The 25,981-nt window shown below is 47.6% G+C and overlaps 1 protein-coding gene across 2 annotated transcripts in view; it reads right to left on the reverse strand.

The window, feature by feature from the left end:
• Positions 1–25,981, reverse strand: part of LOC141165423 (uncharacterized) — a 217,833-nt gene that overhangs the window by 155,594 nt on the left and 36,258 nt on the right. For both annotated transcript variants that reach the window (XM_073651025.1, XM_073651024.1), the window contains exon 2: positions 7,753–8,139. In XM_073651025.1, the coding sequence (XP_073507126.1) occupies positions 7,753–8,139 (387 nt within the window). The remainder of the gene's footprint in view (positions 1–7,752; positions 8,140–25,981) is intronic.

The following is a 25,981-nucleotide window of genomic DNA, read 5'->3' on the forward strand; positions in this document are numbered from 1 at the left end:
GAAAATGATTGCAATCACAAATTCTTTGGTATTATTATCTTCATTTAATTTGTCTTCAATGAAAAAACACAAAAAGAATTGTCCTAAAGCCAAATTGGATATAATTCCACACCAAACCTAAAAAAGGGGGTGGACAAAAGTATTGGCACTGTTTGAAAAATCATGTGATGCTTCTCTAATTCGTGTAATTAACAGCACCTGTAACTTACCTGTGGCACCTAACAGGTGCTGGCAATAACTAAATCACACTTGCAGCCAGTTAACATGGATTAAAGTTGACTCAACCTCTGTCCTGTGTCCTTGTGTGTACCACATTGAGCATGGAGAAAATAAAGAAGACCAAAGAACTGTCTGAGGACTTGAGAAACCAAATTGTGAGGAAGCATAAGCAATCTCAAGGCTACAAGTCCATCTCCAAAGACCTGAATGTTCCTGTGTCTTCCGTGTGCACTGTCATCAAGAAGTTTAAAGCCCATGGCACTGTGGCTAACCTCACTAGATGTGGACGGAAAAGAAAAATTGACGAGAGATTTCAACGCAAGATTGTGCGGATGGTGGATAAAGAACCTCGACTAACATCCAAACAAGGTCAAGCTGCCCTGCAGTTTGAGGGTACAACAGTGTCAACCTGTACTATCCGTCGGCGTCTGAATGAAAAGGGACTGTATGGTAGGATACCCAGGAATACGCCACTTCTTACCCCGAGACATAAAAAAGCCAGACTGGAGTTTGCCAAAACTTACCTGAGAAAGCCTAAAACGTTTTGGAAGAATGTTCTCTGGTCAGATGAGACAAAAGTAGAGCTTTTTGGGAAAAAGCATCAACATAGAGTGTACAGGAAAGAAAAAGAGGCATTCAAAGAAAAGAACACGGTCCCTACAGTCAAACATGGCGGAGGTTCCCTGATGTGTTGGGGTTGCTTTGCTGCCTCTGGCACTGGACTGCTTGACCGTGAGCATGGCATTATGAAGTCTGAAGACTACCAACAAATTTTGCAGCATAATGTAGGGTCCAGTGTGAGAAAGCTGGGTCTCCCTCTGAGGTCATGGGTCTTCCAGCAGGACAATGACCCAAAACACACTTCCAAAATCAATTTAAAATGGTTTGACAGAAAGCACTGGAGACTTCTAAGGTGGCCAGCAATGAGTCCAGACCTGAATCCCATAGAACACCTGTGGAGAGATCTCAAAATGGCAGTTTGGAGAAGGCACCCTTCAAATATCAGGGACCTGGAGCAGTTTGCAAAGAAGAATGGTCTACAATTCCAGCAGAACATTGTAAGAAACTCATTGATGGTTACCGGAAGCGGTTGTTCACAGTTATTTTGGCTAAAGGTTGTGCAACCAAGTATTAGGTTGAGGGTGCCGATACTTTTGTCTGGCACATTTTTGGAGTTTTGTGTGAAATGATCAATGATTTGATTTTTGCTTCATTCTCTTTTGTGTTTTCTCCTTGCAAGCAAATTAAATGAAGATAATAATACCAAAGAATTTGTGATTGCAATCATTTTCAGGAAGAAACGGAGTATTATCTGACAGAATTTCAGGGGTGCCAATACTTTTGGCCACCACTGTATCAGTTTATTTAAACACAGCTGGACTCCAATGAAGGAGTAGAACCATCTCAAGGAGGATCACAAGGAAATGGACAGCATGTGACTTAAATATGAGTGTCTGCGCAAAGGGTCTGAATACTTATGACCATGTGATATTTCAGTTTTTCTTCTTTAATAAATTTGCAAAAATGTCTACCTTTCTGTTTTTTTTCCATCAAGATGGGGTGCAGAGTGTACTTTAATGAGAAGAAAAAAATAACTTTTTAGAATTTACCAAATGTCTGCAATGAAACAAAGAGTGAAAAAATTATGTAGCACCCTGAGGATTCGGCTGCTACAGGGGTATTGCACCTCAACCCAGAGGTGTGATATTCCACTCCCGGGTAAGGAAGGAGTGTGGATCTGAGCTCGGTAGGCTGCATGCACTACACACATCCCATTTCCGAGGAACAGGCCGACGGTACTCCCACTTAGAAATGTGCAGGTACGACCGAGTCTGTTCCTGGCTGGAGTGGGAGGGGGGTGGTACATCCCAAGTAGTGTAGGGGCAGATAGGGGGAGCAGCCTGGGTAAAGATAGGAGCTCATTGGGTGCTGGTCACCTGAGCTCACACATAGAGGGTGTATATAAGGTGGGCACCATCTTAGATCAGGGTCAGTCTGTCAGAGTCAGTCTGTCAGAGCAGAGCAGAGGAAGAGGAGCAGAGCAGCCCCAGAGAGAGAGAGAGGAGAAAGAAGGAGAGACCCAGAGGGGGAAGCAGAAGAGAGGACTCTAAGACCCCAAATCCAATCCACGGGTGAAGAGTCGGCATCAGGGTACCGGAACCCACCACATCCACCACGAAGGCATACCACGTGGAGGGTCAGGGAACCCAAGGCCAAGGGTCTCCCAACAGAAGGCCCGAGGGAGCTGGACCTGGGTGGATCACTAGTGGGGACGGCCAGAGAAAGGACAGAAGGAGAGCTCAGGGTCACGCTCCGGACTCGCTTGGGGGTTGGCTGGATCCAGGACCTGGTGGACGCAGCACGGCTCGGGAGGTCACTTGAAGCTGGAGTGACCGGAACATCAGCAGTGAGTAAATACCCTAAACTGCACAACCCGACTCTGTCTTCCTTTAACATCTATGCTGCACCACCACAACCCCCATCCTCTGCACCTGACCCCCTGAGGCTATACCCCACCCGTTGGGGGTTATACCATCACAAGCTGCACCTACACCATCACCCTCAGCGGACCCTGCTGCAGCGGCGGCCATAGTGACCGCAACACAACGGGTGGCGTAGTCGACAATAAAGAACTTATAACATCTGTAGGACTGCCACATACAACTGAGTTTGACACCCTGGGCACGGACCGGGTCACAGCCACTCGGAAGACTACAACCCCCATCTGATCCGGCTCCGGATATTCCCACTAAAGAATATGGCCCAGGGGGCGCGTCAACTTTGGCGTAGTCGGCAGGATTACGTGCCCGCAACACCCGGGTACTGCGTGCCTGAAGAAAAGAACGAATTTACCTCAAAAAGAAGTCTCCTGCCGGTTCCGGAGGGTCCATGCCATCGGACTCCATCACAGGTCGATTCCCGCCGGTTGTCCGCCATTAACAGCTTTTTCCCGCCATCTGCAGAGTTTCCCGCCACTGGGAAGCGATTCCCGCCTTTTCCAAAGGTTTCCCGCCTTGGAAGAGCGGACGCCATTATGGGCGTGCCAGAGGGTGGCGAGAGGCCACCTCCCATCGTGGGCCAGGACCGAAAATGGCGCCAAAAGTGGAAACCGCCCCCACCAACAGAGACTGTGATGCTAGAGGTGTCTGTCAGCGTGAAAGAACTGCCCCTGGAGCTGACAGTCACCAAGTGGCCCCGGGACCGCCCTCAAAGGGGGAGGAGACGAAAGAAAAGAACGAAGATGGGTGCCGTCTGGAGCAGTCTAGAGTGAGAGCACCCGGAGGCAGGAAGCCTGGAGAGGAGTAGCAGAGAATCTCACCCGGAGATGGCGAGAGAGCAGAGCGGCACCGGCCCGCTGGCCAGGAGCCTGCTGGAAGAAGAGCAGAGCAGCACCGACCCGTTGGTCAGGAGCCTGCTGGAAACCACGACCCCACTAGGCCTAGTGGAGGTCCTAGCACAGCTCCCCCGAGATCGGGAGTGTGCGCAGACCGCTCTGGAGGGCCTCGCAAGGAGGATGGCCCGGGTGCAGCGAGAGACGTTGGCGGAGTGGAGCCGAGAGATGGCCCAGCAGACCGAGACCTGTCAGCGGAGCACGCCACCCAAGACGAGGAGACCGACCGCCTCTGAGGATGGCGCGGGAGGACTGAAGGCCGGAGACGGCGCCGAGAAGGGAGCCGAACGAGGGGAGGCAGGTAAAGGGGACGTCTATACCCCAAACCGGGAAACCGCGTACCTGCCCCAGCTCCCCGTCGCAGAGCCCGAAGTCTATCCTGCCGTGCCCGTCGCTGCAACGTCACCGCCGCAGACTAGGCCTCAAACGGGAGCCGCGACCCCTGTGACGTCACACGCCTCGACCCTGAGCGTGACCAAGCAGGAAGTACCACCAGCCTGGTCGCAAGGCCTAGTACCCCCGGGCGCCGCAATACCAACAGCGCCCCCTACCTCCGCGGAGCCCCCGGTCTGGTCGCAGGGCCAAGTAGCCCAGGGCGCCGCCGTCCTTACGGTGCCCTTCACCTTCCAGATACTCCAGGCCTGGCCGCAAGGCCCGGGCAACCCGGGCGCTAACACCACCACCGCGCCCATAAAACCTAGAGTGCCGCATCTGGGAGAAGATCTGAAACTAGAGTCAAAGGTAACAAAAAAGAAAGAGCAGGAGGATGCCGTCGTTAAGTACAGCGAAGTAGGAGCTGTATATAGTTGCCCGTCGGGGCACCATAAACTGAAACTGTTGCTGCTGCTAATATAGTCCCCGTTGGGACCAGCTGAGTGAACTGTTTACCCGTTTACCCTTAATCCCACAGGCTGAGGACTGTGAGCAGCCATCCCCTTTCCCTCCTTACCTGGCCGAGGACTGAGAGCGGCCATACCCCTTGTAAATAGTTGCGCGTCCTAAAGCGCCCCCTACCGGTTTTATAGGAAAACCAGTTTTTCTAAGAGACTGTCGCACTTTTCCCGGACACATGTTGCACAGTGTCCGGAGGAGGAGGAACCAGGAGCCTGAGACGACGAGAAAGTTTTATCTGCTAAGATATGTTATTTATATAATGTTTTATATGTTTTATATGTTTATGCAAAAATTTGTATGTTTTGGTGTTTATGTCTTACAGCCCGAGGACGTGCTGTGATTTACCAGGGGGGAATGTAGCACCCTGAGGATTCGGCTGCTACAGGGGTATTGCACCTCAACCCAGAGGTGTGATATTCCACTCCCGGGTAAGGAAGGAGTGTGGATCTGAGCTCGGTAGGCTGCATGCACTACACACATCCCATTTCCGAGGAACAGGCCGACGGTACTCCCACTTAGAAATGTGCAGGTACGACCGAGTCTGTTCCTGGCTGGAGTGGGAGGGGGGTGGTACATCCCAAGTAGTGTAGGGGCAGATAGGGGGAGCAGCCTGGGTAAAGATAGGAGCTCATTGGGTGCTGGTCACCTGAGCTCACACATAGAGGGTGTATATAAGGTGGGCACCATCTTAGATCAGGGTCAGTCTGTCAGAGTCAGTCTGTCAGAGCAGAGCAGAGGAAGAGGAGCAGAGCAGCCCCAGAGAGAGAGAGAGGAGAAAGAAGGAGAGACCCAGAGGGGGAAGCAGAAGAGAGGACTCTAAGACCCCAAATCCAATCCACGGGTGAAGAGTCGGCATCAGGGTACCGGAACCCAAGCTGGTGGGGGGCAAAAACACACCCCAGCCAGAGACCGGAGGCCGTGGGCAGCGTCTGCCACGGCCACCCACCACATCCACCACAAAGGCATACCACGTGGAGGGTCAGGGAACCCAAGGCCAAGGGTCTCCCAACAGAAGGCCCGAGGGAGCTGGACCTGGGTGGATCACTAGTGGGGACGGCCAGAGAAAGGACAGAAGGAGAGCTCAGGGTCACGCTCCGGACTCGCTTGGGGGTTGGCTGGATCCAGGACCTGGTGGACGCAGCACGGCTCGGGAGGTCACTTGAAGCTGGAGTGACCGGAACATCAGCAGTGAGTAAATACCCTAAACTGCACAACCCGACTCTGTCTTCCTTTAACATCTATGCTGCACCACCACAACCCCCATCCTCTGCACCTGACCCCCTGAGGCTATACCCCACCCGTTGGGGGTTATACCATCACAAGCTGCACCTACACCATCAGCCTCAGCGGACCCTGCTGCAGCGGCGGCCATAGTGACCGCAACACAACGGGTGGCGTAGTCGACAATAAAGAACTTATAACATCTGTAGGACTGCCACATACAACTGAGTTTGACACCCTGGGCACGGACCGGGTCACAGCCACTCGGAAGACTACAACCCCCATCTGATCCGGCTCCGGATATTCCCACTAAAGAATATGGCCCAAGGGGCGCGTCAATTAAATGGGTCTGAATACTTTCCGTACCCACCGTTCCTTCAAGCTGTTCCACCAGCCTTCAGGATAATTTTTTTCATACCTAAATGCAGGTATTTGGGGAAAAAAATTTGTTGCAATTAGGTTTCATTACAAATTCTGCACTGTATGTCTGGCTGCAGAATGACATAACTGAGAATCCGTCAGTCAGTTTGGTGTGACAGTCTAATATGAAGTTTGTCACTCTCTTATCTGTCTATTCTTGAACTCCTCGCATCTGACTTCTAACCACAGACCATATCAAAGTAGAATGTGCTGGGAAAAAAGAGCCTGTAAAAACATTATTAACTCCAAATACATGCATTTAAGTATACAAAAAAATGTCACCAAAAGTATACAACCCATGTGGGGGTTCCACCTCTGTACCTCCATCTTTCTGGAATACTGGCACCTCTTGACTCCATCTCTGCCAAGCTTGTTTGTCAATTTCCAGAATTCCTATAAACTTGAACAGAGAGTTGAAAGCTAAAAAAAAGTGCTATTTAAAAAAGAATATCACAAGTAAAAGTGGCAAAGTGTTATCTAACCTTACCTTCAAAAAACAACAACATGGACATCCCCTGGGACATGTATTCCAAGACCTATTGCATACTACTAGCAGCTTAAAGGACTATGTGGCAAACATAGCCTCTACCTTTTTCTCTTACCAAAGTTGCTATGGTGCCCCTTTGGCATATAGAATTTTTCATTCTTTACCATAGACATACTGTAAACCACTGTCCTCAGGGGCATGCATAAAATTCATTGGGCCCCACAGCAAAAGTTTCAGTTGGGGCCCCTTCAAACCCTTAAAAAATATTCAGCGGAGTAGGTATGGCCATATCTCCCGACTTTTATATAGAGGGAGAGGGGCTTGTATTGCAACACAAAGATAGTAGTTATGCCCCTATTAAAGCTACTAAGACCCTTTGTGTTCTCACCCAAGAAACTCCTTTCATGGTTGAGGCTCTCAAAAATGCCCCCCCACCCCTTCTGCGCTCACATAGAGTAGAATATCCCCACACAATATGGCCACCACATAGTGTGATACTTTCAGAGCCTCTACTCAGTATGGAGGTCTCCGCAGCTTATGACATTAAAAAAATAAATAACCACTACTCACCTAGCCCCATTTCCTCCAGTCAGTGCAATGTGAGTACTGAGTCTCCGCTCTGCAGGTGCGGTGTAAGTACATCATCAGACTCAAAGGCGCAGGCTGAATGGTGGATCATGGAGCTTTAGGCTTCCTGATCCACCATACTATTCAATAGTATCCACATTCTGGGGATATGGATTCCACTGAAATTTTGATGATGGGCAGAGGGGCATAAAAGCTTATGGGCCCCATAGTGCCCATGTGGTCTGCTGCTATGGATGGTATTCTCCTGACAGTCCTATTAGATGACAACCCTCATTTTTATCGTAAGTCAGAATTTTCTAGAAAACCTCTCAAAGAAATCCATCTGATAAGCTGTATCTGTAATCACAGGATTCCCTCTATAAGTAATGGCAGTGCCACACACTTTCCTGTGTGCTAAATTTGGACGGTCCTTCATCTTATATTGTAAGAAAAGCCCATGTGGAGAAAAGTAGGTAATGTTAGGACACATCTGTAGATCTCCAGGTTTTCCATATATCAGTATTTGGAATTTGTTAGATAAACATATTTTTACCTGCAATTATAAGAGATGTTCCAACATCATAGAAGGCTACCTCTTCATCAATAGTTAAGAATAATATAGTTACTGTACAACAGAACGTGATTTCATCTGAAGCTTTCACTCCTCGGATTATGAGAGACTCGGTCCGGTTGTTATCAGGAGGCTTTACTATAGACATCCGGTCTTTATACTCATCATTAATATTTCCAGAACCGTCTGTGATGTGTTTCTTGATACTGGAGCAGTATAGACCATTACGCTCCCCCCATCTTACGGTAATCTGTGACTCTTTGATGTGCTGAGGATAGGTGTATGAACACGGGATGGTGACTGAATCTCCTTCCATCACGGAGAAAGTTTTTGGTTGGTAAACGCAATGACGTGATGTCCAGCAAGTTCCTGTAATAAACCACAAGGGTCAATGATAGAAGAAAATGAAATTGTAAATATATTACATTTTATTAATATATAATTACAGAACAACGTTATGGGGTCGTCTTACTTCTGTGACAAACCATGAATTACAATGGACATTGTCTCAAAAACATTTCACAATTGATGGTGAACAAAATAGAGAATAATTGTACCAGGTCACCTAAAAACCCAATGCTCAACAAGGGATAGACAGACCAGACAGAATTCACAAGGATCCTGTGAATAGTCCACAGGAGGCCTTATGTGGAGTACATTTATTTTTAAGGTCTTTTCTTGGATTTGAATTAATTTTGAAGTCTACTTTGCCGTCTGAATTAAAGAGGTTTCTTCTACTAGACAGCCCCTTCTTAAAGGCTAAAGCGGCCATGATGAATAAAAAGAAAAACAAATACTCACCTTCCCAGACCGGCGTTAGTTCTGTGTCTCCAAGCAATCATATGACATTGTTATGTCATGTGACCACTGCAGCCAATCAATTGTCACAGTTCATCTAGAGTTTTCACTAATCTATCAGAATGGAATGCTTAAGCCCATCACCAATCAATGGCCACTGATTGGCTACAGAGTTCACGTGACATAACAATATTACATGAAGAACTGCACCGATCGAGAAATGTAAGTAGATATTTTATATCACTGTAACCATTTTACCTGTTATCCCCTTCACAACATTTGACATAAGCTTATGTGGGCACAGGAGCAGTGCCCACACAATCGTGGCCAGGAGCTCAGCTTAAGTGAAAACCGAGCCCAAGCTGTTTCTGCCAAGAGCGGTGCCAACACTGCCCTGGGCCATTTAACCCCCTAAATGCTGCAATCAAGAGCGATCACAGTATTTAGAAGGTTGTGGGAGAGAGAGGCCTCCTTTTCCCTTCCGATCGGCGCCCCCGTGTGGGGCCAATCATTGCTATTGCAACCTGAGGTCATCATCACGACCTCTGGGTCTGCCAGCTATGGTGGCCTGTTTAGACCATGCTGAGACCATGGTCTAAGAGGCTTCTGTCAGTGCAACACTGACCGGTATATTGTATTACAGTGCTGGTGCACTGGAATGCAGTATACCAGTGATCAGACAAATGAAAGTTAAAGTCCCATAGAGGAACTAAGTAAAAAAGAAAATGTAAAAATGTTAAAAAAAAATCACTAAATAACAAATAAAAGAAATTTTTAAAAAAATGTACCAATAAATATTGTACATATATTTATATAAAAACAAAAATAAATAAAAAAAGTACACATAGTTGGTGTCAACACGTCCAGAACGACCCAATCTATAAGACTGTAACATTATTTAACCCCTTCAGTGAACACTGGGAAAAAAAAATATGGCAAAAAAAATGCATTTTCATCACACTGCCAAAAAAAGTGGAATACAACGCGATCAAAAAGACAAATGTAACTAAAAATGGTGTTGCAGAAAACATCATCTTATCCTGAAAAAAATGAGCCTCTATACAGCTCCATCAAAAGAGAAAAAAAAGTTAATCCTCTCATAATAAAGCGATGCACAAGCAATTCTTTTCTCTATAAAATAGTTTTTATTGTTTAAAAGCGCCAAAACACACAAAAACTTCATAAATGTAGTATCGCTGTAATAGTACTGACCCGAAGAATAAAGCTTGCCTTATCAATTTTACCATATGGTGACCAGCATAAAAAACCTAAATCAATTTCTGAATGGCTGGGTTTTGTTCCCCACTCAGGTCTGTCATCTGTCAATGGAAATATAGGGTAGAACAAAAGTTTTGGAAAAGGGCTATGGCTCCTTACCCCCCCCCCACCCCCGCAAATAAAAAAACAGTGAACTCTGTGCTCCTAAATCTAAATGTCCCACTCTTCTGAGCTCCACACTGTCCCCAAACCACATTTAGCATCCACATGTTTTGCATTTCTGTAGCAATGAGAGCCCGCTTAATTTATGGGTGCATGTCTGTAGAAGTACAAGCTGGGCACAACAGAATGTATGTGCCCTAAAAAGTGCAGCCACTACAATTTACGGGCACTACAATGTAGGGGCACTACAATGACAGATTTGCAATTTTTTACATAGCAACATCCACTCCTGCTTGTTTCTGGAAAACACCTGTGGTGTCAAAAGTTGGTTCACTTGAGAGGTGATTCTGCTCTTCTGGCACTTGGGGGCTCTGTACATGAAGTCCGCAAACTATTTTATGATAATTTGTTCATTAAGAGCCAAATAGCACTCCGTCCCTCCCGAGTCTCGCTGTGTGGCTAAGCAGTGCTGTACAGCCACGTATGGAGTATTGCCACATTCAGCACAAATTGTGTGATAAGCGTTGGTGCTATTTTTACCCATTTTCCCGTGGAAAAAAAGTAAAATCTGGGGTCTGGGGCTAATACAAAATTTTTGTGGTAAAAATGTAATTAATTTTTCTCCACTGTCCAATAGTATAAAATCCTGTGACACCCGTTATGATTATTGTGTGACGCCTCTTCTCGAAAGCCCCTTTTTACCCTGGGAGATGGGCGACTCGGAGTCGGGTCCTGTGATGGAGAGATGGGGTGCAGCCGTGGCCCGGACCCGCTCCGTGCCCAGGGCCATCACAATTAAAAGGATGGTATGGGCTTATCCAGGTTGAGTGGCTGATTACGATTACGTCACCTGTGGCACCTGGTGAAGGCCACCAGTGCTGCTGCAGTCCGCTGAGGCATGGTGGTACGGCGGCCGTCGTTGTTACTACTCCCCACAGGCGGAGCAAGGCCTCAGGGCAGAGAGACAGGATGGAGGGGGTAGTAGTAGAGGGACCGGGTGCTGCGTAGTGCGGTGTAGCGCAGAATAAAGAGTCCGGAGGCCATAGGGGTCAACTTCCAAGGCTTTACTCACATAAGAGATGGCAGAAGGAAGGTGACTCCCTGCTCCTCGCGGAGTTCTGCGGTCACCAGGAACGGGGGTCCGACAACCTCCGAGTAAGTCCAGCGTTCAATCAGGACCCCGCACCAGAGTGTTCCTGAACTACAGACCGATTCCTTTCCTGTCAGTGCGCGTGTAGATAGGCCGGGTCTCCCTCTGAACTTCTCTCAGAAAAAGGGTATGGGTGGCAGCTCCGCTCCTTCCGTTACCCGGTGGGATCATCAGGGCCTACCGGGCTTCCCTGACCAGGACATGGAGTAGGGTCAAGGTCGGGTGTTGGGGGCCGGGACCCCTCTTGCAGCCGGGCTCCCTCTGAATATATCAGGTTGACGAGGACAGGTAGCGTGTACCGCTCCATCTGTATCCTCCCTGGGATCCATTTGCTGTGCAGCAACACTCTTAAGCTCCGGGCCTTCTTGGTCATGGCCCTTGACCGGGTTGAGACATCTATTGTCTGCAACCTGCCCCTCGACCCAAGGCTGAGGGACGAGGGACGTGTCTCCGTCCTCTCTAGGCCCACACAGGATCCACGCTCAGGGAGGGAGATCACGATAATTGACAGTCAAAAGAACACAGAACCAAAATGGCTTTTTATTAAATATGAAATTTAAAGTGTTACTAAAATGTGAGTCCTCCACCCTCACCCACTAATTTGGTTCCCCTAGCTCTTGGTTCTCCAGTCTCCCTGTAACCAGGAGCGCAGCACCTAGTGAATTCTAGCCCCCTCTGGTGGAGAAGTGTGGTGTTGGATGTGGAGGTTGGGTCCTGACCATCACACTGTTCTTACCTCAGAGGAGGAACACGACACTCCATTAAAGAAGTGCAGCATCCCTGTGGCGGTCAAACCCTCAGGGGCACCACAATTGCACCCCTAGATGAATTCATTGAGAGGTGCAGTTTGTAAAATGTGATCACTTATGGGGAGTTCTTCTGTTCTGGCACCTCAGGGGCTCTCCTGGTTGGTCATGGCACCTGCAAACCATAACAGCAAAATCTTCACTACAATATAGCACTCCTTCCCTTCTGAGCTTTCCACTGTGTCTGAAAAGTATTTCCTGATTACATGTACAGTATTGGCGCTCTCAATAGAAATTGCACAACAATTTGAGTGGTCCATTATTCCTATTAACCCTTAGAAAAATAAAAAAATTGAGAATAAATTAAAATTTTAGTAGTAAAAATATAATTATTTTTCTTCACTGCTAACATGTGAGGAACATGTGGTATCAACATGTTCACTGCAACCAAAGATTAATATATTGAGAGGTATAGTTTAAAAAATGGGGTCACTTATGGGAGGTTCCACTGTTCTGGCATCTCAGGGGTTCTGTCAATGTAACAGGGCACCCTCATACCATTTCTGGATAATTTCAACTCAAATATAGCGCTCTTTGCCTTCTGAGCTTTGCACTGTACATCAAAAGAAGTTTTCATCCACATATGAGGTGCAAGAGGCTGGGTGGTGGAACCACTGTGCCGTGATCCGAGGAGAGCCTGGAAGGGCGTGACTATGTACCTCTCCAAGTCCAACCTCAGATGACACAGTGATCCAAGGAGAGATGTGGGAGGCTGGACCAGGTGGTACTCCGGGACTGACCTCATGTGGATGGCAGTTGACCCCAAGGGACAGGAGGCAGGAATGGTAGATAGGCTGACACCACTTGTATAGTGACAGGTACGCCAGACACATGGGCAGACAGGTACAGTCAGGCACGACTGGAGTATAGGCAGGCTGATGCAGGTGGACATGGCTTATAGACAGACAGGCAGGCCGGCATGGCTGGTATACAGGCAAGCCGGTGCGGCTGATAGGCAGGCAGGCATGGCTGATGGATAAGCAGGTGGGCATGGCTGATGTACAGGCAGGTATACAGGATATGAGCACTGGGACCTAAGAAATAGCAAGCGTGTTAATACCAGACATACAATGCTGCTCAGGCACCTCTATGTTGGAAGAGGTGCCTTAAATAGCAAGTCTCCTCCAATTGGCTGGGAAAACTTTAGGATGGCGCTTTCGGCCCCTTTAAGAGATGAGGAGCGCACACACGCATGCCCTAAGCACAACGACCAAGTTTTTGCATGCTGTGCACGCACCCTAGGCACTCACAGACCTGGAAGGAGGAGGAAGTGCAGGACGGGGGCCATGGTGGTGAGTGAGTCGGCATCCCTGCCGGAGAAGAGAGGCAGCGTACATTGACACAGGCACTAAAGTACCCCCTATTTACTCACCCTCTTTTTCAAGCCAGCAAAAACTCTGCCCATGAGGAGAGGGGCATGGATGTTCTCCCTGGGCACCCAAGCACCTCAGGACCGAACCCCTTCCAATCCACAAGAAAAAAGGATTTTCATCTTACCCACTTGGTGGCCAGAATTTTCTCTACCTCAAAAACATCTTCATGATGACTGTAGCAGGAGTGGTGCCAGGGTCTTAGAAGAAAGAACTGAGGATGACTTGTTTGAGAAGAGACACATGAAAGGAATTGGGGATTCGTAACGAGGCTGGTAGTTTGAGCTAGTAGGCTACCAGATTAATTTGTTTCAACACCTCGAAAGGACCGATGAAGCGACTGACAAATTTATACAGCGGTACTTTTAGATTGACATACTTGGACTGCCAGACCTTATCCCCAGGATAAAACAGAGGTGAATCCAGACGTCCAAAAAGAACTGTTTATTATTGTCTGGGCGATGCAGCACAGGACCAGAGGAGAAGGCTTGCTTTAAAGATACAAAGGCACTTTCAGCCACTTTTGGCCCCTTTGCTGGTCGGGGCAGAGATAGGGGCAGTCTGGGAAGAAAAATGGGGGATGAACTAACGATAGTAATTTGCGAATCTGAGAAACTGCTGGATTGCTTTAAGACCGTCTGGACAAGGCCACTTCAGGATGGTGGACCTTTTTTTGGAATCCATTTTCAAACCGGTCTCAGAGAATATGTATCCTAGAAATGGAAGAGAGATCTGCTCAAAAATGCACTTTTCAAATTTGGCATACAGACGGTTCTTCCTAAGCCTCTGCAGAACCTGGCAAACATCTCTACTGTGTGAAGGAAGATCGGGGGAGAAAATCAAGATATTGTCCAAGTACACTGCTACACACATATAAAGAAGATCCCAGAAGATTTGTTTACCAGTTCTGGAAAGACTGCTGGTGCATTACAGAGTCCAAAGGGCATAATAAAATATGCCTAGTATTAAAGGCCATTTTCCATTAATCTCACTGGTGAATATGGAACAGGTTCTACGCCCCCGAAGGTCGAGTTTCATGAAGACTATAGAACCTTTAAGGCCACCGAACAACTTGGAGATGAGAGACAAAGGGTATTTATTTTTTATCGTTATTTAATTTAGTCCCCTATAGTTGATACAGGGTCGAAGCGAACGGTCCTTCTTCTTTGCAAAGAATCCTGCTCTATCCGGGGGGGAAGATTTCTGGGTAAATCCACTAGCCAGATTCTCTTTGATAAATTCAGACATGGCTCAGGTCTTGGCTTGAGACAGGAGGTAGATTCAACCTCATGGAGGAAATGCGCCTAGAAGAAGATCAATAGGGCAGTCATACAGTCTATGAGATGGTACTGTCTCAGCCTCCTTCTTGTCAAAGACGTCGGCGTATGTCCAATATGATGCCAGCAAGCCAGGGAGGTTAGATAGAGAAGCCAGAGGTCAAGCAGGATGAATGGGAACCAAGCAGGTTTCATAGCATTCCTGTCCTTAAAGGAGTACTTCTTTAGATCTCTAGTCAAAGACAGGCTTGTTTGTCCGCAGCCATGGCAAGCCCAATAGAGGAGGGTGAGACAACCAGAATGAACATAAAGAGGAATCTTCTCAAGGTGTAGCATCCCTACCCAATGTTTCATGAAATCGGTAACGAACTGGATGGTCTCAGAAAGGCTTTCCATCCACCGATGAAACCACCAACGGATCCTGCAGATGTTGGATCGGGATTTTACACCACTCAACTACTGTGTTGGATGAGATTGCCTGCAGAAGCGGAGTCCTGATAGGCCATCTCAACAAAACTAATGTTGCCACAGGAGACCAATACTGTCAGAGTCAGCAATGTAGAGGAGTTATTCTTGCCCAAGGTAGCCTCTCCAACCTTCCCTAGGCACTGGAGTTTACCGATTTCTCGGGGCAGGATTGGATTAGGTGTTCGGGACTGCCACATTAGAATCATGTTATTTCTGCATGACAAACCTCCTGATGACTCTTAGCCAACTTCACCTGGTCAATCTGCATAGATTCTAGGAGAGGGACCATAGTGGAGGCTTCCTGGGTGACCAGCCTTTGGAAGGAGGGAGCTAGGTCTACAGATCTTCTTCCGTGGGTCACCCATTTGGTTTGCTCCTGGAACCTGATATCTATCTGGGTTGCCAGGGACACCAGCTCATCCAATGAGCTGGGTAGTTCCTTACCGGCCAGCTCATCCTTCATTCACCCGGAGAGACCCTCCCAGAAGGTGGCCACCAGTGCCTCATTATTCCAAGTGAGTTTGGATGACAGGGTACAAAAACGAACTGCATACTGGGTCACTGTGAGGTTATCCTGGCATAACCTGAGCAGAGACAAAGCTGTAGAAAAAGTTTAGCTGGGCTCGTTAAAGACCTTATGGAAGGCCTGTAAGAAGGAATTGAGGTTCAACACCAGTGGATCCCCTCACTCCCATAGGGGATTGAGCCACACCAGAGCTTTGCTGGTGAGATGGGACATAATGAAAGCCACTTTGGCCCCATCTGAAATTAACTGATGGGCCAACAGCTTGAAGTGTAGCGTGCACTGATTAACATACCCACGGGATAGAGCAGGGTCCCCGCCATAGCATGGAGTGGCAGATGAGGTCCAAAGCCTGGTGCATAACTGGCAGACTGCTGAGGCACATTCATAGTTGTTGCAACTTGGGTATCTATGTGTATGCAGGTGGAGTTGTCAGCACCTCCAGGCGGGTGTTTACAGTCCGCAGGTAGGACAAGATTGTGTCTTATTGGGTTTTCATGCAGGAGACCTCCTTGTATAGGTCAAAGATGGAGGGAGCCTAAGAGATAGCAGATTCCATGGCCTCAGCAAACTGTAACGGGCTGAGTGGTGGAACCACTGTGCCGTGATCTGAGGAGAGCCTGTAGAGGCGAGACTATGGATCTCACCAAGTCAGAACTCAGATGTAAGGCAGTTTGACGATACCATGATCAAAAGAGAGACGAGGAAGGCGGGACCAGGTGCTACTCCAGGAATGACCTCGGGTGGATGGCTGTTGACCCTCAAGGGACAGGAGGCAGGAATGGTAGATAGGCTAACACCGCTGGTATTGTGACCGGTATGCCAGACACAAGGGCAAGCAGAAACAGGCAGACACGACAGGAGTATTGGCAGGCAGGTGCAGGTGGACATAGCTGATAGAAAGACAGGCAGGCGTAGCTGATAGACAGGCAGGAGAGGCTGATAGACAGGCGCGGCTTATAGACAAGCAGGCAGGCATGACTGATAGACAGGCAGACGGGCAAGACTGCTAGATAAGCTGACGGGCATGGCTGATAGACAGCCAGCGTGGCACAGCTGATGGACAAGCAGGTATACAGGATACGAGCACTGGAACCTGAGAACTAGCAAACGTGTTAATTACAGACATACAACATTGCTCAGGCACCTCCATGTTGGAAGAGGTGCCTTAAATAGTAAGTGTCCTCCAGCAATTGGCTGAAGATACTTTACGATGGGGCGCGGCCCCTTTAAGAGACAGGGAGCGTGCGCGCGCCGTAAGCACAGTGTCCGGGGATCTGCGCATTGTGCCCTCACAAACCAGGAAGGAGGAGGAAGTGTGGGATGATGGCAGCAGTGAGTAAGCCAGCCTCACTGACGGGGAAGAGGAATAGCGTCCAGGGACAATGGCACTACATTAGATATTGGTGTACTCAGAAGAAATTGTGTATAAAATTGTACTGTTCATTTTCTCCAATTATTATTTTTGAAAATTAAAAGCTTGGGTCAAAGCCACATTTTAGTGGAACAAATGGTGATTGCCTGAGGGCTAAAAATGCTTAATACACCCCTTTATGAATTACTTGAGATGTAGTTTCCAAAATGGGATCACTTGTGTTTTTTTTTGCTCTTTTGGCATGTCAGGGGCTCTTTAAATGTGATATCATAGCATCTGCAATCTATTCTAGCCAAAATTGCATTCCAGAATTCAATTGATGCCTCTTCCCTTCCGAGCCCTGCCATGTACTCAAACTATAGTTTTACACAACATATAAGGTATAATTGTACTCAGGAGAAATTGCACAACAAATTATAAAGTCCATTTTCTCCTATTACCCTAGTGACAATGCCAAATTTTGGCTATAGAAGCATTTCTGTGGGAAAAACTTAAATTTTCATTTGTCAAACATCTAATGGGTTAATAAACATGTTGAATGTGTTTTTGAGCGCTTTGAGGGGTGCAGTTTTAAAAATTGGGTCACTTTTCAGTATTTTACAGTGGATACGGAAAGTATTCAGACCCCTTTAAGTTTTTCACTCTTTGTTTCCTTGCAGCCATTTGGTAAAAAAACAGAAATGTAGACATTTTTGCAAATTTATTAAAAAAAGAAAAACTGAAATATCACATGGTCATAAATATTCAGACCCTTTGCTCAGTATTGAGTAGAAGCACCCTTTTGAGCTAGTACAGTCATGAGTCTTCTTGGGAATCATGCAACAAGTTTTTCACACTTGAATTTGGGGATCTTCTGGCATTCTTCCTTGCAGATCCTCTCCAGTTCCGTAAGGTTGGATGGTGAACGTTGGTGGACAGCCATTTTCAGGTTTCTCCAGAGATGCTCAACTGGGTTTAGGTCAGGGCTCTGGCTGGGCCAATCAAGAATGGTCACAGAGTTGTTCTGAAGCCACTCCTTTGTTATTTTAGCTGTGTGCTTAGGGTCATTGTCTTGTTGGAAGGTGAACCTTCGGTCAAGTCTGAGGTCCAGAGCACTCTGATAGAGGTTTTCATCCAGGATATCTCTGTACCTGGCGGTATTCATGTTTCCTTCAGTTGCAACCAGTCGTCCTTTCCCTGCAGCTGAAAAACACCAACATAGCATGATGCTCCCACGACCATGTTTCACTGTTGGGATTGTATTGGGCAGGTGATGAGCAGTGCCTGGTTTTCTCCACACATATTGCTTAGAATTATCACTAAAAAGTTCTATCTGCGTCTTATCAGACCAGAGAATCTTATTTCTCATTGTCTGGGAGTCCTTCATGTGTTTTTGAGCAAACTCTATGCGGGTTTTCATATTTCTTGCACTGAGGAGAGGCTTCCATCGGGTCACTCTGCCATAAAGTCCCGACTGGCGGAGAGCTGCAGTGATAGTTGACTTTGTTGAATTTTCCCCCATCTCCCTACTGCAACTCTGGAGCTCAGCCACAGTGATCTCGAGGTTCATCTTTACCTCTCTCACCAAGGCTCTTCTCCCACGATTGCTCAGTTTGGCTGGACGGCCAGGTCTAGAAAGACTTCTGGTGGTCCCAAACTTCTTCCATTTAACGATTATGGAGGCCACTGTGCTCTTAGGAACCTTGAGTAATGCATAAATTCTTTTGTAACCTTTGCCAGATCTGTGCCCTGCCACAATTCTGTCTCTGAGCTCCTTGGGCAGTTCCTTTGAGCTCATGATTCTCATTTGGTCTGACATGCACTGTGAGCTGTGAGGTCTTATATAGACAGGGGTGTGCCTTTCCAAATCAAGTCCTATCAGTTTAATTAAACACAGCTGGATTCCAATGAAGGAGTAGAACCATCTCAAGGAGGATCACAAAGAAATGAACAGCATGTGACTTAAATATGAGTGTCTGAGCAAAGGGTCTGAATTCTTATGACCATGTGATATTTCAGTTTTTCTTTTTTAATAAATTTGCAAAAATGTCTATCTTTCTGTTTTTTTCAGTCAAGATGGGGTGCAGAGTGGACTTTAATGAGAAAAAAAATTAACTTTTTAGAATTTACCAAATGGCTGCAATGAAACAAAGAGTGAAAAATGGAAAGGGGTCTGAATACTTTCCGTACCCACTGTACGGTCATATAGGCCCCAAAGTCACTTCAAATGTGATGTGGTGCCTACAAAAATAGTTTTTGTAAATTTTGTTGGCAAAATGAACAATTGCTGATAAACTTTTAACCCGTCTAATTTCTTAAGAAAAAAAATTCTATTTAAAAAATCATGTTGATGTAAAACAGACATGTGACAAATGTTGTTTATTAACTATTTTGTGTGATATAACTGTCTGGTTTAAGGGCATAAAATTAAAACTTTGAAAATTTCAAAACATTCTAAATTGTGGCCAAAATTCGGATATTTTCACAAATAAACACAAAATAATATTAATCTAAATATATCAATAACATATAGTACAATGTGACATGAAAAAAATAATCTCAATATCACTGGAATATGTTGAAACGTTCTCGAGTTATTGCCATATAAATTGACTCTGGTCAGAATTGTAAAATTTGGCCTGTTCAGGAAGTTGAAAACAAGGTATTAAGAAAGGATTGTCCAGTAGTGATGAGCGAGCATGAGCTCAAGATGCTCGACGCTTGCCGAGTATTTCTGAGGTTGCTCGGCGGAAGCTCTGGTCTACTCCCAGCATGTTTGGCGCTCTTTACAGAGCCAATAAACATGCAGGGATTGCCTGCCACTCACTGTATTGCCGTAGCCATGTTGGTTGTGGCATTACAGTGATTGGCTGGCCACACAGCGTCATCAGGTCTATATCAGACCTGGCGCCACCATGCACATCAAAGTCTACCCCGGAAACAGACAGTGTAGGGAGAGGTGCTGCTGATCTAGGGAGAGATTTGCTTGTTTCTAGTTAGTGTATGTGTAAAAAACTATTTTAGAGACACATATCCATCTCTACAAACAGTCCTTCTGGGGACTAATCCATCTGCACAGATATGAGGCAGGCAGTGTATATAGGCAGGCAGGATAAAAAGCAATCCAGAGAACATCGTTATTCTGCACCATCTGCTTATTGGCACTGCAGAATACAGCCAGATACTTTCCATAATACAGTGCTTAAAATGCAGCTATTTAAAACTGTGGTTTGTCCGTCACACGGATCGCATATACATTTTCATAAAATACTGCCATTTCTGACCTCTGTTAAAAATCTGTTTCAGAGTGTCAGTGAAGCAATTGACACGAGTTTGCTGTTCAAAATAGTTACCTACAGGCCAGGTATTTAAAACTGTGCATTCTCCGTCACAGGGATCACATATACGTTTTCAGAATATACTGCCATTTCTGGCCTCCATAAAAAAAAATTCAGTGTCTCAGTGAAGCAATTGACACGAGTTTGCTGTTCAAAATAGTTACCTACAGGCCAGGTATTTAAAACTGTGGTTTGTCCATCACATGGATCACATATAAGTTCACTCCAAATTCAGTCATTTGTAGTGAGTGTGGAAGACATTGTCCTCCATTTAAAATGGGCAAGGCACGTAGCAGGGAACAGGGAACAGGACGAGATGGTGATGGAGCATGCAGAGGCCGAGGCCGTGGGCAAGCTGAAATTGTGACACAACAAATACCCACATCTTCTCGCTCGACCTTCCTGTCCGAATTAATAGGGGACCGCAGAACACCACTATTGAACACAGAGCAGTGTGAAAAGGTTTTTGGTTGGATATCAGATAATGCTTCCAGTCACTTAGCCACCACCACCACCACCTTGTCTTCCACACTGTCAAGTGTCAGTAGCTGTGAGTCTGGATCACATATTCCTCACCCTAAACCTCCTTCCTCCCACCATGCCGAGTGCCCAGAGACAACTGATCTCACACTTGGACACTCCGAAGAGCTGTTCACTTTTCCATTTATAAATTTGGGCCTCTCACCCGTTCCACTAGAAGCGGGGCAAGAGGAGATTGCATGTTGCGATGGCCAAATATATGAGCAGCCACGGTCACACGAAGGCGACGGTGGGAAAGTGTCACAAGAGGTGGATGATGATGAGACACAATTGCCCGAAAGTCAGGAGGAGAACCAGAGTGCGGAAGTGGAAGACGAGGTGGTGGATGATATAGTAACTGACCCAACCTGGCAGGAGGACATGCATAGCAAGGAGAGCAGCACACAGGGGGAGGAAGGCAGAGCACCCCAACAAGCAGAAATAAGCAGTGTGGTGGTCACAGACAGAATAAATGCAACCGTTCCCCGTAACACAAACACGAAGGAAGTTGCCAGTACAACTGTTAGGTCTTACTGAGTCAGTATTTTTTTTTAAAGACTGCCGATAACCTCAAAAAGGCCATATGCACAACCTGCCAGGCCAGCATCAGCAGTGCAGGGGTGGCAAAACAACCAGCCTGACCACCACCAGCATGATCAGGCACAAGGCAGCAAAGCACCTGACTTTGTGGGCCGAACAGTGTCTGAGGGTGGCACCACTGCTTCTTCCGCTGTTGTGCATGCAAGCCAATCCCCTGCATGCGAAGATGCCTCATGCCCTGCACCTGTCATTGCACACTCTCAAGTAGCAGCATCAGGAAGCATGTCTACGTCCTTGTCCAAGCGCAGCGTTCAGTTGTCCTCACCCCAGTCCTTGGTACGCAAGCTCAAATACGCAGCCAATGCCCCACAGGCCACAATACAAAATTCTCACATTTAGCAACTGCTTGCTCTAGAAATGTTGCCTTTCAGGCTCATGGAGACAGAAGCATTCTGCAACCTGATGGCGGCGACCGTTTCTCGGTATTCGGTCCCCAGCCACCACTATTTCTCCCGGTGTGCCATCCTCGCATTACAAAAGCATGTGTCCCAAAACATTAGCCGTGCCATCAACAATGCAGTTACTGGGAAAGTCCACCTGTTGTGTTCTGCAACTAAGAACTATGGAATAGAAAGTAAAAGCTGTCCCTGCTCTGAGACTCAGCTTAACCCTATGCTGGGGTGGGTGCCCTATTCCTAGTGAATAGCCCCACCAACACTCCTGCACTGAACTCAAACGAAGACCTGAAGTAAGGGGTCCCTAAAAGATCTAAGGACTGGAAGCAAAAACAGGCGACCTCCTAAAAGAACTGTTACAGAAACCAATATAAAAGGAAACAAAACTGGTGGAACAAGAAGTCCCAGGATATCAATTATCCTAAGCACAAAGAACTAACAAGGCAACTTAGCCAGAACACAAGCGTAACAACAATAATGTCCAGCGAGGAAAGGGATACAGGTGCTGAGTAATAAAGATTGAGGATATCACGTGACCAAGACACCCAGCACCAGAAGAAAAGACTAGAAGCCAGAAAACCACAAAAAGATGTCCGAAAAGAAAAACAACATAGATTCTAATACCACCTAACCATGGACGTGTAGACAAGTGTTTGTGGGCAGAGACGGTACATCTAGCTGACGGCACACTGGGTTAACTTAGTAGAAGCCGGGACCCAGTCGGACCTTGGGACGGAATACATCCTCCCCACACCGAGGATTGTGGGCCCTATACCAGTCAGAGTTGCCCCCACAGTGTACAGCTCCTGAACACCATCCTCCTCCTCCTCATGTTCAGCCCCCATCTCAGATTTCACCACATCAGTCACAAGCTGGAAGCACTGCAGCACTGCCTCGGCCAAGCAGTAACAGGCTGTGCTGAAGCTAATATGCTTAGGTGACAAACTGCACAATGCTGAAGAGTTGTGGACAGCTCTGAAAGAGCAGGCAGATCTGTGGCTTTCACCGCTGAACCTACAGCCAGGCATGGTCATGTGTGACAATGGCTGGAACCTGATGGCATCTCTGAGGCGAGGCGAGCTTACACACGTACCATGCCTGGCCCATGTTCTTAACCTCGTGGTTCAGTGTTTCTCAAAACCTACACGGATCTGCTTATCAAAGTACGCCACCTGTGTACCCATTTTAGAAAGTCAGCTACAGGTTCCGCCACCCTTGCTGTGCTTCAGCAGCATTTGTAGCTTCCAGCTTACCGACTGATCTGCGACGTCCGCATGCTTTGGAACTCTACATTGCAGACGTTGGGAAGGATTTGTGAGCAGAAGAGGGCAGTTGTTGACTGCCCTCTTCTGCTCACAAATGGCCCATATGTTTACCCTGGTGGTTCAGTAATTTCTTAAAAGCTACTCGGAGCTGCGGGATCTGCTTGTCAAAGTACGCTGCCTGTGTGCCCATTTTAGATAGTCAGCTACAGCTTCCGCCACCCTTGCTGTGCTGCAGCAGCGTTTGCAGCTCCCGGCTCACAAACTGGTGAGTGATGTTGGAACTCTACACTACAGATGTTGGGAAGGATTTGTGAGCAGAAGAGGGCAGTTGTTGAGTACCAGCATCACCAAGGCCATCGGTATTCAGTTCAGACTACACACATAAAACCTTAGGAGTGGACCATGTACCATCCTCCAAAACTTTGGGGACTCCACCAGGATAGTGAGCGTCGATGATGCCATAATTAGCATCACCATCCCGCTTCTCTGTCTTCTGAAACGCTCTCTGCTCACAATCAAAGAGGATGCATTGCAGGCAGAGCACGAAGAGATGGAGCAAGGAACCATACATGGTGATTACACACAGCCCAGCCTCATCTCATCCCAACGTGGATTGGTTGACAATGAGGAAGAGGAGGAGGAGAAGGAAGAATAGGAGCTAGTTTCATGCGCTACAGATGGTACTACCTGCACAACTGTCATACCCTCTGTTCAAAGTGGATGGCCTGAGGCCAGAGAGGAGGAGGGGGAGAGCATGGTCACTCGCCCTTTTGGTGAGGACATGGAAGTCTTGCCTCTTAGCAGTCTGGCACGCATGGCTGAGTTTATGTTACGCTTCCTTTCCCGTGACCCTTGACTTCTCAAAATTTTGGGTGACAGTCATTACTGGTTGGTGACAATTCTAGACCAACGGTACAAGGAGAACTTTATGTCTCTTATTCCTGAGGCAGACAGGTCTGCAAAAATGGGGCAGTACCAGAAGGCCCTTGTTGCGGAACTATTAAAAAAATTCCCATCTGAAAACGCTGGCGGCAGAGGTCATAGTTCGTTGGACAACCTAGGACTACAGGCAAGAGAGATACAACTCCAATCAAGCAGAGGCAGGGGACCCATGTCAAAGTTCTGGGAGAATTTTCTCAGCCCCTGCCATCGCACAAGCCCCGAGGCGCAGGGTACTCTCACAAGGAGTGCAAATTTTGGGAATATGCTGAGGGAGTACCTTGCCGACCGTACCAACGTCCTCCGTGATTCCTCTGTGCCTTATAATTATTGGGTATCTAAGCTGGATACGTGGAATGACCTGGCTCTCTATGCCTTGGAGGTCCTGGCCTGCCCTGTCTGTAGCGCTTTATCAGAGTGGGTTTTTAGTGTCGCAGGTGGAATAAAAACTGATAAGCGCATCTGCCTGTCAACTGAAAATGCTTACAAGCTGACTCTTATAAAAATAAACAAGGGCTGGATTTGGCCAGACTTCTCAACACCAATGAATGATAGCAGCGTAACATAAGCTCAAATCCAGTGTCTTTTTTTTGGGAGGTGTATTCCCATGCACCTTTTCATACCCACACATGAGTATAGGCTTCCCGATTTTGGCTATTTGCTTTTGTCCTCCTCCTTCTCCTCATCGTCATCCTCCACCACCATATCACCAAGATAACCGTGGTCCGTGATGCCACACCCACATCATTTTTTTAAAGGGTATTTATGATACCCGTAAAAAAAAGTTTTATTCAGTTTGTTCATGTATACCTCTCAGGGGTAAATGTTTGTCAGCCAATACACTTAGTGCATGGGCATTACAAGTATAGGAGACCCTCTCATTTCTAATGAGAACATTTTTCATGAGGCCCTCTACGTCTCTTCCAACGGGCATTGGAGTGCCTCCCAATTTTTATTAGCCATTGCATTCACGGCATAGGCCAACACTATGGGAGACTCTCTCCTTTCTAATGGGAATTTGTCATTACTGTAACGGGTCTGGGAGGCGGAACCTCTGAGCTACTATACAAGGGGGCGGTCCTTGTAAGGGAGCGGGTGGCGACCAGGGTAGACGGGCAGGCAGTCACAGCAGGTGACTGGGACAGTCTCTGAATGAACGGACAGGAGGTCACGGCAAGTGACCGGGGCAGTCTCTGGATGAACGGGCAGGAGGTCACGGCAAGTGACCGGGGCAGTCTCTGGATGAACGGGCAGGAGGTCACGGCAAGTGACCGGGGCAGTCTCTGGATGAACGGGCAGGAGGTCACGGCAAGTGACCGGGGCAGTCTCTGGGTAAAGGATTGGTACGACCTGTGGCGGCAGATGATAGACGTGAGCTCCCAGGTGAGCAGGCGAGAGTCTCTGGATAATCGGGTGGTCACAGCATGTGACGGCGGAGCCTCCAGGAAGACCAACAGACAGGTAGCAGATGAGCGCTCCCAGGTGAGCGGGCAAGAGTCTCTGGAATAGCAGGTGGTCACAGCACGTGACGGCGGAGCCTCCAGGTAGGCAAGCAGGCAGGTAGCGGAGGAGCGCTCCCAGGTGAGCGGGCAGGAGTCTCTGGAATAGCAGGTGGTCACAGCACGTGACGGCGGAGCCCCCAGGAAGGCTAGCAGGCAGGTAGCAGATGTGCGCTCCCAGGTGAGCGGGCAGGAGTCTCTGGAATAGCAGGTGGTTACAGCATGTGACGGCAGAGCCTCCAGGAAGGCTAGCAGGCAGGTAGCAGATGTGCGCTCCCAGGTGAGCGGCCAAGCTGGTCCATAGACAGACTGACAGGAGTAGGAAGGCAGACCGTCGGACCTCAGGCTAGCAAGCAGGTAGCAGGAATATCAGGCAGGAAACAGACAGCAAACTGGCAGGACTCTGGCAGGAATCGGGCAGGTAACTGGCAACGGGACCTGAGGGCTGAAGCAGAGTAGTGAACAGTGCAACAACATTGCTCGGGCACCTCCATTTTGGAGGAGGTGCCTTATATATGGTGAAGTCCTCC

The sequence above is a fragment of the Phyllobates terribilis genome, unplaced genomic scaffold (assembly GCF_046119375.1).
Source record: "Phyllobates terribilis strain yellow unplaced genomic scaffold, ASM4611937v1 Scaffold_11__3_contigs__length_659146591, whole genome shotgun sequence".
NCBI lineage: Eukaryota > Metazoa > Chordata > Amphibia > Anura > Dendrobatidae > Phyllobates > Phyllobates terribilis.